This window comes from Lacerta agilis, chromosome 15, assembly GCF_009819535.1.
Source record: "Lacerta agilis isolate rLacAgi1 chromosome 15, rLacAgi1.pri, whole genome shotgun sequence".
NCBI lineage: Eukaryota > Metazoa > Chordata > Lepidosauria > Squamata > Lacertidae > Lacerta > Lacerta agilis.
This window is the reverse complement of record NC_046326.1, coordinates 34,163,599-34,177,392: the sequence shown is the minus strand read 5'-3', so window position 1 is coordinate 34,177,392 and position 13,794 is coordinate 34,163,599. Positions and strand designations below refer to the sequence as shown.

Sequence of the window (13,794 nt, the reverse complement as noted above, 5' to 3'; positions counted from 1 at the left end):
TGCCTGGCGTGCTCTGGTCCATGGGGTCACGAAGAGTCGGACACGACTGAACGACTGAACAACAACAACATCTGACTTACTGCGGTTGTGTGACAAAGGCCCCAAATCAGATTAATGGAAGCAATTTCTACTGATAATATGGGCAGTGGGGGTGGGGTGGATGTGTGGCTCCAGACCACATTGCATGGATTGAGGCTGATTCAGAAGTGATATGAAAGCCATCTTCAAAGCTGGTAAATGATTGATTATACCATTTCTACCCAACAGCTGCACATCTACATGTTTGTTCCACATTCTCAAAGAATTATAAAAGGCTGGTGAATTCATGCTGAATTCATCCTCAGCATGGATTATTCTTCTGTATGTTGAATAACAATTATGGTGCAACAGCCCCTTCTGGCAGTTTTACCTGGGATGACAGTTGATTGCTCTGCAGTTTCCCGGACTTCTGCAAGGTCCCTTTTAATTTCTTATGGTGTACTTAGATACTTTATTTTAAAAACCAACAATTTCATACTTGAGTTATCGAAGTATTTCTGAGGGAATGACACACTCTAGTGACTCGCAGCTTCTTCTTCTTCTTCTTTTTTCTTCTTTAATTGTCATTTTGCTCTAACACACAATCTCTTGCCGCCTCTGGTTTCTATACTTCGCCATTGGTGCTCCCTGGAAACAAAGACTCTGGGAGCTTTACATCTTATTTATCGTTAATATTTCATTTTGCTTCTCTTGCGATTTCTCTGGCTGCATTCAGAAGGCAGTTTACTCCATCTTCCCAGTGTTTCCTCACATCTTAATTTCCATGTTTTATGCGACCTTTAACAGGACATAAAAGCTACTTCTGGAAGTCTAGTGGAATTTAGCAGATGTTTAGCATGCATTTCCTTGTTAATTGTTTCTGGGGAAAAATCAATTTGCAACCTTGTTAAGTCAGAAATTCCGGGGGGGGGGAGGGGGGTTCCCGCAGTGTAATTTCACACAACAAAATGTGGGGCTGTATGTTGCCATACAATTCTTTCCCATTGCTTACAATTTAGCATCACATGGTCATACATTGATCAAAAAACCACTGTTCCATTAACACAAGTACTGCCATGTAAAAGGGACATTAGAAAGTGGGGCAGAAGTGCTGGCATTATAATCAGGAAAACTAGCACAATAGTTTTCACAGCAGAATTGCACTTGCCATCTTTCTTCAATGCTTCTTTGGCATATAACTGTCACATCATTGGACTCTCACTGCTATCCTGCTGTATTTTAATAGGGGAAATTGCTTTGCAAAGACGTAGTAGACACTGGGGGAAATCACATACAGACATGCATGTATTAGGAAAAATTCTCAATAAAATAAATAAATCACAAACTGGTGTGGAAGTGTGGAGTACTAGACATGTTGTTGTTGTTCAGTCTTGTCCAACTCTTCGTGACCCCATGGACCAAAGAGAAATGGAAATGAACAGGTTCACTCAAGAGCAAGGGTGCCTGGAGAATCTGGGTCTCTTTGACTGCAAGTTGTCCCTAAAACATCTTCAAATGATAAGACTGCAGGGTCAGAAGGAATCCAAAGGGTCATCTTGTCCAACCCTCAGCAACGCAGGAATCATAGCTAAAGAATCATTGACAGAGGGCCATCCAATGAAGGAGAGTCCACCGTCTTCTGAGGTGGTCCATTCCACTGTCAAACAGCTCTTGCCATCAGAAAGTGATGAAGAATCTCATTTCATGTCATTTTAATGTATTTGTTTGGGTCCTCCCCTCTGGAGCAGCATAAAATAAGCTTGCTCCATGCCTTCAGATAACTGACATGTCTTCACATAACTGAAGATGGCTATCATATCACTTCTCCGTCTTCTCTTCTTCAGACTAAGCATACCCAACTCCCTCAACAGTCCATTGTAAGGCTTGATTTCCAGACCCTTTATCATCTTGGTTCATCTTGGTTCCAGCAGTTATGGTTGGGGTTTGGTCCAGGAGACCAGAGTAAGGCCTCCTCCTTGAGCCTTCCTGTTTCTGGAAACAGCACAGGTCTCTGGCTCCTTACTTCTTACACCTGAACCTTGTCACCATGCTGCTTGTAAATCCACTATAAGGTATTCTGTACACAGTCATAGTGGGACGTACCTTGGAGAGGAAGGTCTTTACCCATGTTGAAGCTACAAGTGAGTGCCTGTGAGCCAGGCGTTTTCCTCCTGCTTTGAATCCCCTCTCCACCTTTTTCATGCTTGACTTCGTGTTAAGGGAATTTCACATCTGCTCAATGATGTGACTAAACTAGGGCAATTTCAAGCTTTATTAGCAGCGTCAGTTTCCAAATAGCGTTAAAACGAGAATCAACAGCTGTTCCAGGCACAGTCCCTTTGGAGAATTCAGGGCCTTCATGTTCAGCGATTCAGAACTCTCTAATAGTCCTAAAATTGGATCTATTTCCATAACATGGTGTGAAAGGAAAATGTGTTGGAACATGTAGGACAAGTGTTAGCAGTGAAGAACATAAGCCATGAGCCAATGTCCCATTCTGGCCCCCGGAGAAGGCAAGAGAGGTGCCCAGCTGGTTAGGTACCAATAGAGTTGGGTTCTGAGCACAGGCAAAACACAGATGTTCCAAACAGAAAGGCCAGAGAGTAAAATTAATGTAAAATCCACATGGTATCTCATTGCTTCTCCACATACTTATCAGCCTGAGCATCACATTCTCTTTCAGAGGGTGTTGGGAAATTGGTTTCCAATGTAGAGTAGAAATAAATTAAATGGGGGGAGACAATATCTACAAAATCCAAAAATTATTTGTTTACACTCCCCTTGAACTTCTCCTGATAAAAGTCGTCAATCAAGGTGGCTAAGGCTGTTTCAGTGCCACAGGTCTGAACATCAGTTGCTGGAAAATGGCAGGAGAGGAGCATGCGCCTGTGCTCACGTCCTGCTTGCGGGCTTCCCATAGGCATCTGGTTGGCTACTTTGAGAACAGGATATCAGGCTTGATGGGTCCTTGGCCTGATCCAGCAGTCTCCTCTTATGAAGCCAGATTGAGATGGGTCTAGATCAGGCTTTCTCAAACATGGATCTCCAGTTGTTTTTAGACTACAATTCCCATCATCCCTGACCACTGGTCCTGCTAGCTAAGGATGATGGGAGTTGTAGTCCAAAAACAGCTGAAGACCCCAGTTTGGGAAACACTGGTCTAGATAATCAGTTTTATTTGATTTATTTAACAAAATACATATATATCACTTGACAGTAGCAGAACCTCTAGGTGAAACCACAAGAAGCTTTCCCCAGGTTTGCCTGACACTCTCTGGCAACTGTCAAATGAAGGAAATGTTATCAACTGGGTGGTAGTTGTCCTAACCCCGAAGACCAACCATGCCTTCCCTTATCTTTCTCTGTGCCGCAGCGTATCATACCCAGGCTCTTTCAACCACTCCTCATTGGACTAGCCTCTCTAGTGATTTAGCAAGACTCATTCCCAGCTCCCAAGCAGTAGAAGATTCTAATTAATTGCTGTTGAAAGAATGTAAGGCTGAAGAAATGCTGATTTAGCTTTTGGCTTGGTTCACTGTGTAACCCAGTCCAGCTTTTGAACAGTTTCATGCGACACTGCTTAGGGGTTGGGGGAAGGGAGAGAGAGTCAGTTCTTAAACAAGAAAAGCATTGTAGAGATCATCGCCTGTTTCTTCTCTCCTCCTCCATTAAAAAAAAAAGGCAACTGGTGATAGATTGATAAAAATTCTAGACCTCTGGGTTGGCTACAGTAGTTTCAGGTGAACAAATGAGTGCAGGTATAGTCATCCTAAACTTTGCCTTACATGAATTGCTTTTGGAAGCAGACAGCATGGTTCTGTGAAAGCGATCTCGCTAAGAGAAAAGAGGTCTAAATCCTTTCTTTGCGATAACAGGATTTGAAAGGTATCTATAATACGGTCTTCTACTTTTAAAGAGAATATATTTAAGTTTCCTTTTATCGTGTGTATGGTCTTTTTTAAAAAAAAATGCTTTCTGGAGGAAGTCTCTGTATTATAAAATGTGTGTGCCTGGTGGTGGGTTTGCTTGTAGTTAGGAGAGCTCGTAGTTATGAAGTCTGAACAGATGCATTTCTTCCCTGAACGCCAGTTTGGTGACTTACGAAGTTTTGTTTTAGCCTCTGTCTTTTTGACAGGAAGCGAGTGTTCACTTCTATGGCCTCTTCTTTGAAAAATATTATTAGAGCCATAGTGAGGTCACTATGAAGCAGGAGAAAGGTGTCAGCATGTTTTGGTTAATCCTGCAGTATGCAGAAGAAGAAAAAAATGTGGGTTGTATCCAAAGTAGCACTGAGTAAAGTGTCCTGGCAGTAGGACTGCCCTGCTTTCCTCCCCTCATGCCCCCTTCTGCTCTGGAGGGTTGAAGGAACCCCAAGATTTGGGGAGGGGGCATGCGGTTTGTGGGAGGAGAAGGAATAATGTCCCACTGCACAAGTGGAAAACACTATATGTATACACACACCTCAATAAGAAACCTGTGAACTGTGCATGTGTGATCAAGGTCACTGGGCTACAGGAGTGTGTTTGTCACACTCTTCAGTCACATTTCCCAGAGCACAAAAAGCAGTTCATGCTTACAAAGAAAAAGAAACATGCGCGGCACAAAAGGGAAATGGTTTGGGGAGGGAGGAGAAAATAAGCAAACTCAGCTTCACATTCTGAGTTGCAAGCTGTTCTAATGACCAGCTGGGATGGGAAAGTTCAAGGAGAGGGTAAATGAAAGATGCTAGTCAGTTTGCAGAACCAATGGACTGAGCCTGAATCCTTCCTACCAGGGCAGGTTTGAGATTCTTGTGTTGATATATAAAGCCCTGAGCAACCTGAACCAAGATCCTGCGAGGAGACCACTTCAGCCCTCATATCCCAACTTGATCACTGAGATTATCCAAAGTAGTGCCATTAATTAGTTTCATCCCATGTTACAGAGACATAACTGGCCACAACTAGAAGTCAGACATTTAGTGTCGCTGGTCCCATGGGGTGAAATACTCTTCCAGCATAGTTTTTTGTGGGAATCCTTGCTTTCTCCTTTTGGGAAACTCTGCATGGAAATTTATCCTTTTTTCCAGTCACACAGTTCTCTACATTTCCACATGTAGTTCCCCCCCAAAAAAGAGAAGCCCTCATGAAAATTCATCAACATCTAAGTGTGAATTTCTCTCAATATATACACACTTACATGCAATTTCCCCAAATACCCACCACTTTTGCAAAGCAATTTTCCTTAATATAATGCATTTTTGTCATTTGCATGATATACACACTTTCCAGTAGTCTGTGACTTTTTATATGTATTACGCCGCTGACGAACCGTCTTGCAAAATTCAGAGAAGCACAAATTTTGAAGAAAGGTTGTGTTTTGGTTTGTGCATTGTTTCAGAAAATGTGAATTAGGTTGGTTAGCCTTTAAATGGGAAAGGAATAATAATAATAATCATCATCATCATCATCATCATCATCATCATCCTCTTCTGTGGATACAACTTGGAGGCAGTGCAGTCAGGGAAATATTTTATCTTAGCTCTCTTGTTGAGCACCCCAGGGCCCCAATGCCATGAAGGAATGTTCATCCAACCATCTTTATTGATAGGTCTATACAAATTTGGACCAGGATGCTTGAAAAATAATCTCACCTGTCATATACCCAATCAATCACTGTGTCCTGCATATGAGGGCCTCTTGCAGACACCATCTTATCAGGAGTTTATTTTGTTCTTTTTTTAGCACAATGTAGAAATCAGACCTTTAGTGTTGTGGATAGTTGGATTTCCCTCCCCTTGCGTATTAGGCAGGTGCCATCTCTGTTTTCTTTAAAAACAATTGCAATTTAGAGGCAAGCTGTGAAAGATCTTGGCTTAAAAGACTTCTTGAAAGAAGAAGGTCTACAATAGATGATGTTTTCTTTTCATCATCTATTATAGACCTTCTTCTTTCAATAAGTCTTTTAAGCCAACATCTTTCACAGCTTGCCTCTATATTGGAATTGTTTTTAATGGTTTTTTATTGTTTCTATCACTTGTTGTTTGCTGCCCTTGGTTCCTTTGGGAGGAAAGGCGAGATATAAAATTAACAAATAAATAAATCAAGAAGACTCCCTAGAAAAGACCCTGATGTTGGGAAAGATGGAGGGCACAAGGAGAAGGGGACGGCAGAGGATGAGATGGTTGGACAGTGTTCTTGAAGCGACTAGCATGAGTTTGGCCAAAATGCGGGAGGCAGTGAAAGATAGGCGTGCCTAGCGTGCTCTGGTCCATGGGGTCACGAAGAGTCAGACATGACTGAACGACAACAACATAGTTCTCTCCAGGTTCAGAGGCAATGTGCCAATGCACAGTCCACATGGATGTTCATTAGCATGTTAGTGGAAATATCTCCTAATCTACGCATTTTATAAGCAATTTACTTAATATACACTTTTTTTTTTTGCAAAGCAGTTTCCCCCCAAATAATGAATTTTTGTACGTTGTCTTCATGAATACAGGTACTTTTAGAATGCACTTTCATATTACTTGGCTGGAGAATTCCATTGCAAAATTTGGAGCAGCATGAATTTTGAAGGATGTCTGTGTTTCAGCTTGCGTATTCTTTCAGAAAGTGTGAATTAGGTAGATTCACATTTAAATATGAACCGAAGTGAATTTCTCTCTTGTCTCTACCAAAGGATAATAGTTGCTGGAGGGGGCACACAGTGATGAAGAGTCGTTACATTTGTTCATTGCCTATAATCTTTCACAGAGGCATTTGGGAGGCAACAGTTCATTTGATCTAGGAAGAGTCTTCTGTTAAGTATGGAGAAGTCACAGAAATATAGACACAGCACGTAGGCTCATAACTGTTAAAGCCTATATAATAGAATAATGATATCATTCAAAAGGTAGAAATAAATCTATTAGAGTTCATATATACAATGTAACAGACTAGTGGCGTAGAACGTTCAAGATAGGCGCCAAAGGTCAGTCTCACAATGGTTATTCAAAGGTTTCAACAGAAGACGTCTCAAAAATCTAAAAAGTTTTCTCAAAAGTTTTTCAAAAGTTTCAACAGAAGACGTCCCAAAAGTCTCAAGGACAGTGTTTACGGAATGATACTACTGTTCCTTGATAGTCTTCATCAGCTGACAATACAATACAAAGCATACAACCATAGAATGATAACAGAATTGAGCTACCCACATACACATTGTATAATAAAACAGAATAGACAAAACAAAGTGTATAAAGAAAGGTACATACCCAAAGCAGCAGCAATAATGCTGAGGTACTACTGTGGGTCCCCCCCTCCAACCCTGCTTTCTGGGAAGCCTGGGAAATGCAGCATTCCCAAAGCTCCCCCGGTTCCAAATTTCAGCACCACCTTTTCTTGCAATGAAGCCCTGACTGGAACAACCTCTCCGAATGTGACATTTACAAAGCAAGCAAATGAAATGCCATTAAACCAACAACTCCTTGTGACTTGTAAATAGCTGAGGCCATATCCATAAATGCGGGCCATTTACAAACAAATATACTTTGGTAGCATTGAGCTTTTATGACTCTCCAAACATCTGCTGCGCAGTTGCAATGGTTCGCTCTCGTCCTGCTATTGCAAAGGAATTAATTGTTGTTGTTTTGTAAAGGAGGGGTGGAGAAGGAGGGCAGCATGAATAATAAGGGAGAAATGGTTTATTTTAAATAAACTATAAACTGGTGGAAGCTGTGCAGTGAACTTCCCGTCACATTTCTTTCAGAGTCACATTGCTGCCTTTGATGTTGTCCTGAAACACTTGGGCTTCTCCTGGGAACAGCCACCTTTCTTCTGCCCAATGAGGCTGACAGCACAACATGGAGAGGGTCAGCCCAAACCAGAGGAGGACCAAAGGGAAGACTCTCCCACTTCCAATGAGAGGATACTGGAAGATTGTTTGCAGAGAAACAGAGAGCTGGAATTTTCCAACTGGTTAGTTTCATGATTTGTTTTCTCTTTCTTGATTTTCCGATGATACCCCCACCCCCCAGAAGCAAATCATTCTACAGGGGGGGGCAAAGCAAAAAAGGGCAGTGGAGGCTAGTCTGTTGGGGCAAATGGGACACTATCTCCCACAACCTCAGTGTGTCACCAGGCAGCCCTCGCTTGCCTGCCTGTTCTAGCCAGCAGAGCCAAAGTGAGCTGTCCATGGTTATGGCTTCCTTGACCCCTGCTGAAAAAGGCATCATCATTATTATTTATTTAAGGTGTTTGTATACTGCTTAATTATGTGCATTTCTAATTGGTGCACATAAAAATGATCTGCAGAAAATGGGGCAATAAAATAACAACAAAATTATCACTTATTTTAAATGCTTGCTGGAACATGAGAGTCTTAGCCGTACACCTGCTGCTCAGCAAGGAGGGTTTCTGTCTTATTTCAGTTGGGAGGGAGTTCCACAGGCTTAGGCCCAGAACACTGAATGCACAGCTTCTAGCTGTTATGAGTCATGCGTCTGAGACATAGGAGACCACCAACAGTGACTCTCTACAAGACCTCAGAGAAGAGGCAACAAAACTCTCAACGAGCAGCATTATAATCTTCAACCAGAAGGTTCCCTTTACACTCTTTTCTGTAGAGCCAAGTGGGAGAGAGCATTTAGGTGAGTGCAAAGGAGCAGGGATGGGCAATGACTAATTCTTGATGTACTGCACAAGACTTTGGCATGGGGGAAGAAACCCCACACTATTATGAATGAAATAAATAAATAATTCACTAAAAACAAAAACCCCAACAGATATAAGATAAGCCATTCAGCAGCTCAGAATTATAATGTGAAGCTCACTCAAAACAATTCCAACCTTGAAACCAAATATGCAAACTATGAGGCATCTTTCCTTAGAAGGATCCGTTGTGATTTCCATACGGCATCTGAAGCTAAGACAACTGATGGCATTCCTCATTGCACCCATTACAGGTCAGCTTCCATTCCATTTGTTGGAAACCAGAACTTGGCAATATATTGTTTGGAAGAAAGCAAAGCCTTAAACCGATGCTTTGGTGTGGTTTGCTTTCTCATTTGTGTATTTCCTATCTAATATCATGGCTGCCCAACTTTGGTTGAAATTAGCTTCTGAAATGCTCTTCAGCGTTTCACCCCACATTCTGGAGATTCAGATGAGCTTGTTACCAAAGCAAATGTGTTCCATTTGGAATTCCCAGTTTTGCATATCTTTTACATTTCTTAATTTGTTAGCATCTTGGTTTTCAGATCTTTCTGTTTCCTTCCTGACACATAAGAGGCTCCAGTGTAGTTCACAACTGTTATAGTGTTGTGGGGGGGAAAATGAGAATATTAAAACTACTATGAAACTCAACAAAATTAAAACATACCACAGAATCAAACATACCATTAAATGATTTATGACGTTTTTTAATGTTTGGATTGCCTATGAAAGCCATCAATGAAATCCAGACTATCCTTAGGAGAGTTTCACAGCTAAGGTGCTGCCACCAAGAAGTCCCCGTCTTCTGTTATCACTTGTCAAGACTTCTTCAGTGTCAGAACACTGAGCAGGATCTTGAGTGATAAATATATGTTTAGCCTGGATAAGAGGAGACTGAGAGGTGATAGCCATCATCTAATATCTAAAGGGCTGTCATGCATGGAAGACGGAATGAGCTTGTTTTTTCCTGCTCCGGAGGGTAAGACTTGAACCAATGACATCAAATTACAAGAAAGGAGATTCTGACTAAACATCAAGAAGAACTTTAGGACAGTAAGAGCAGTTCAAGAGTGGAACGGACTCCCTCGGGAGGTGGTGGGCTCTCCTTCAGATGGCCATCTGCCATGGGTGCTTTTGTTGAGATTTCTGCATTGCTTGGACTAGAAGACCCTTGGAGAACCTTCCAACTCTACATTTCTATGATTCTATGGAAACACCATGGAAGAGCAACCTTGATGTGAGTGTGCAATATTATCCTCTAAAGTGGTAGCTACTCTCCATGTTCTCTGTACATACCCATCAGCATGTTTCAAACAAGTGTGCAACCGTGGTATCTAATCCCCTACCCTCACTGTTTCCGTAGACTTTTTAAAAAATTATTTTCGGTAGTCTTTAGAACGAGAGGGGCTGGGAAATGGTGTCAACATACTGATATACAGAGGATACTTATCGGTGCACAGAGGTGACTGTTTTACTGTACGGCTTCCTACATGATGCTGTAAGACATGGAGTGTGCAACATATTAAGATGACTCTTGAGCTGGGGGGCAAGGAGGGCATTCAGAAGACCCACACATTCATGGCAAGTAAAGTGGCAGCTATGTAGAAGGCAACATAAATTGATTTCTGAAGTGCTTTGTGGTTCCTCAGTGATCCAGGTTTCAAAAAACAATGCTGCTAACAAGCATTGGTTGAAAGAGAAAGTAATGCCTCTAACCTTACCATAATAGAATAGAATAGAATAGAATAGAATAGAATAGAATAGAATAGAATAGAATAGATCTTTATTCTCATTGTCCCCTTGCGGGAAACAACGAAATTCCTCGGTTGCTATATCAACTCAAATAAGGCACTCCACATAATTTTAAAATGCTAATAAACACAGTACAATACAGGACAATATAACAAATAAAATAAGATGACTTCAGAATCCAGAGTTTCCATTTAAGGCCAAAATTGCTCTAGGAAAGAAACTGTTCTTGAGACGGCTCGTTCTCACCTTCATTGTTCTGTATCTCCGTCCTGATGGCAGAAGCTCAAAGAACCGGTGACCAGGGTGCGATGGGTCTCTTGATATGTCTAATGCCTTTCTGTGGCACCTGATGGTATAGATATGTTCTAAGGTAGAGAGTGAACAGCCATGTCATGGGTCCAGGGTGGGTTGATGGGGGGGGGGGGAGAGCAAACCGTGAGCTGAGTGGGGGAGAGGGTATAGAGGAAGGGTTCCATTGTGACTGACAGGTCAAACTTGCAATCAGAGAGAATAATTTTTACCTGGAAAGTATATAAAAAAACCCTTTTAAATCAGAGCTTATGTCTCGGGTTGTGGGAGGCAGAGCTGCTTCGCAACTGACAGGTCTGGCTTGTAATCAGAGGGAATGGTTTACCAAGAATCAACCAATCCTAGAGCTTTGGGGACAAAGCAGCTTTGCAAAAGCAGAACATATGTCTCCAAGCTTAAGGACAGGGAGGGGAGAGAGCAGAAGCAGAGGTTCATTGTGAAGCAACAGGTCGAGCTCGAAATCAGTGGCAGTGATTTTATCCTATTTTGATGTTACGTTTGCAGATGTTTTAGGCTGTTTTGGATTCTATGTGAGAAATAACCGGGGGGGGGGAATTGATGGTGATGATAGGATTTGCTTTCTACGTAGTATTAATTGTTCTTCCCACTCATGAATCAGCTTTAATGGTGCCCAGCACAAAAGACCCTGGGTCTATCTGCCAGTAATTTGCCAGGGTTTGTTCCCTGAGAGGCTGGTGTGAATGCAAATTTAATATTCTATCAAAAGAGGGGAAATGTTATGCAGGGGAAAGCATCATAATTGTGAAGAGCTGGGAGAGAGACAAAGCAGTCTCAGATGGACCCCCCCCCAAGCCAAATTGGGCAGTCTATGAAATGCCACAAATCGAGGTGGACTGGTTTCTGAAGCTTTGAATCAGAGTGCAGACCAAATCTTGCAGCAGGTGCCCACCTCTACCATGCTAATCAAAATCAAACTGTTTCAAAAAGATATGCTGGTTGATCCCACATCTCAAACAACGATTCGGTTTCCACTAGGCTGCCAGAAAGACATTACGTTCTGTGTGTGTTTTCAAAGAGAAACCAGCTTGACATGTGCCCAACTGGTGTCCTGGAATGTAGATGCTTTCCTGTGTCTAATCTAGCATTAGACACAGAAAAACAGAAGGAGGGGAGAATAAAGCTTTATTTATCACACTTCCGATTTACATGTATTACTCACCTTGTTTTGATTTCAGCCAGGTGATCACTCCCCATTTACTCAAGCCAGATCCTGGTGATTTTTTTTAAATAAAAAAATACTTTAATCACTAGTTGTGTGGTCCTTACACTATCAAATTTAGCAATCTCCTGGTGGTAAAATTCTAGTATTTGACTGGATTAGAAGGAACAAACTTTACTTAGCAGTGTAATAGTTGGGTAGCAGTTGCTGCTACCCAACTGTATACAAAACTGAAACTAGTCAGATCTTCTCAGCTTCTTTTCCCTGCTGGTCTTGCCCAGAACTGATCCTGCCCTCCACCCAGCATGGGAACAGCTCTTCCATGTACAGAACCATTTCAGACCCTCCAAGTGTCCAGATTTCTCAGGGATACTTCCAGAAATACAGAAGCAAACCCAGTTTCTGTTTGATCCTGGAATGTCCCATTTTTCCTTTTTCACCCCCTCCACATCTTGGAGAACAATTAAAATTTGTGTGGGGGTGTGTGCAGAAACGGAGTCTTGTTTATACTGAAAATGAAATTCCTGCACCAAATGAAGGAAATGGTGATGGTGGCATACGAAGCCCTTCCGATAACTTTGAAGGAAAAGGTCGCCAATCCACTTTAAATTCTTTAATTGAAATGCTTCAGGAGCCCGCCATTTCTTAGGAAACGCTTGGAGTGTTGATTCCCTTATTGTAAACGGGGCCTTATTTGGTCTACTCAGAAGTAAGCCCCACTGTATTCAATGGAGCTTACTCCCAGGTTATTGAGTAAAGATAGTGCAGCCTTGCACTGCAATCCGAAGCATTTTTACCCTGAACTAAGTCCCACTGAGTTCAATAGGATTTACTCTCTGGTATGTTCCTGAACATTCTCACAGTTTGTATTAGTATTTTAGTATTAGTATTATATGCCACCTTTTTCCCTAAGAGGGACTCAAGGCAACATACAGCTACAATTTTATTTCATTCCCTTTATCTGTTGTAGATGTTGCGCATGATCCCTTCCCTCACACATTTGTGCTTTACAACAATCCCGCCAGGTAGTTTTCATAGAGACGTTGTAATTGGCTCAAGGTGACAGATGTAGATGTGTATGTGACATCTATGTGTGTGCAGAGATCAGATGCAGGAGAAGCTTCCTGATGTAGAATAGATTGCCCCTATTTTCATCTGAGAAATGTTGGACAGCATGCCACTTCTAAATCACTTTAGTTCCTAGTCACATTGCAGGAATAGGTTATTGAGCCAAAAGTGTTGTCTGAAAGCAAATTACGCAGCAAGCTTGATGAAACAAAGTGGGTCTGGGCCTAATCATAAGCTGTAGTGGAGCAGCATTTTCCGGAATATTCCTGGCTGGGTGGAACAATCATTTGCAGTCTAGGGATGGGAAGCTTACTGTGACAAGTAACGGCAGTGGTTGCTGTTTATTTATTTTTTAAAAAAATAATAATTATTTAACTACCAGCTGCATTGTTCAATGAAGTGAGAGTGACCCAGAGGGTGCCATTCCTCTGAATGCCAAATGAGCTTCTACGTCCCCTCTCCCACACCTGGCCCTAACCTGGTGCCATCCTCTAAGGATGAACCAGACACCCCACAGATCGAAGATCATCAGGAACAAGTAGGGTCTCTGAGAGACAGTGCTGAGAATCCCCTTCAGGGCCCCTCTGGTGGGAGACCTGCTGGAGAACCTATGGAGGGAGCTGTCAAAGGATGACGTGGAGCCATCTCTCAGCACAGGAGAACATGGGCACCAAAAAGTCTGGACCTAGACCAAAGAGTAATGAGATACAGACTTTTTAGTGCCTATGTTCTCCAATGCTGAGAGATCAATGACCCCAGAGTTAGCTCATGAGTTAGCTCATGAGTGGCCTAAAATAT

At 42.0% G+C, this 13,794-nt stretch overlaps 1 protein-coding gene across 1 annotated transcript in view; it reads left to right on the top strand.

Moving 5' to 3' along the window:
- Positions 1-13,794, top strand: part of CALN1 (calneuron 1) — a 142,446-nt gene that overhangs the window by 27,760 nt on the left and 100,892 nt on the right. Inside the window, 1 exon segment of the mRNA XM_033172231.1 lies at positions 7,744-7,952. Coding sequence (XP_033028122.1) covers positions 7,819-7,952 — 134 coding nt within the window. The 5' untranslated portion in view covers positions 7,744-7,818.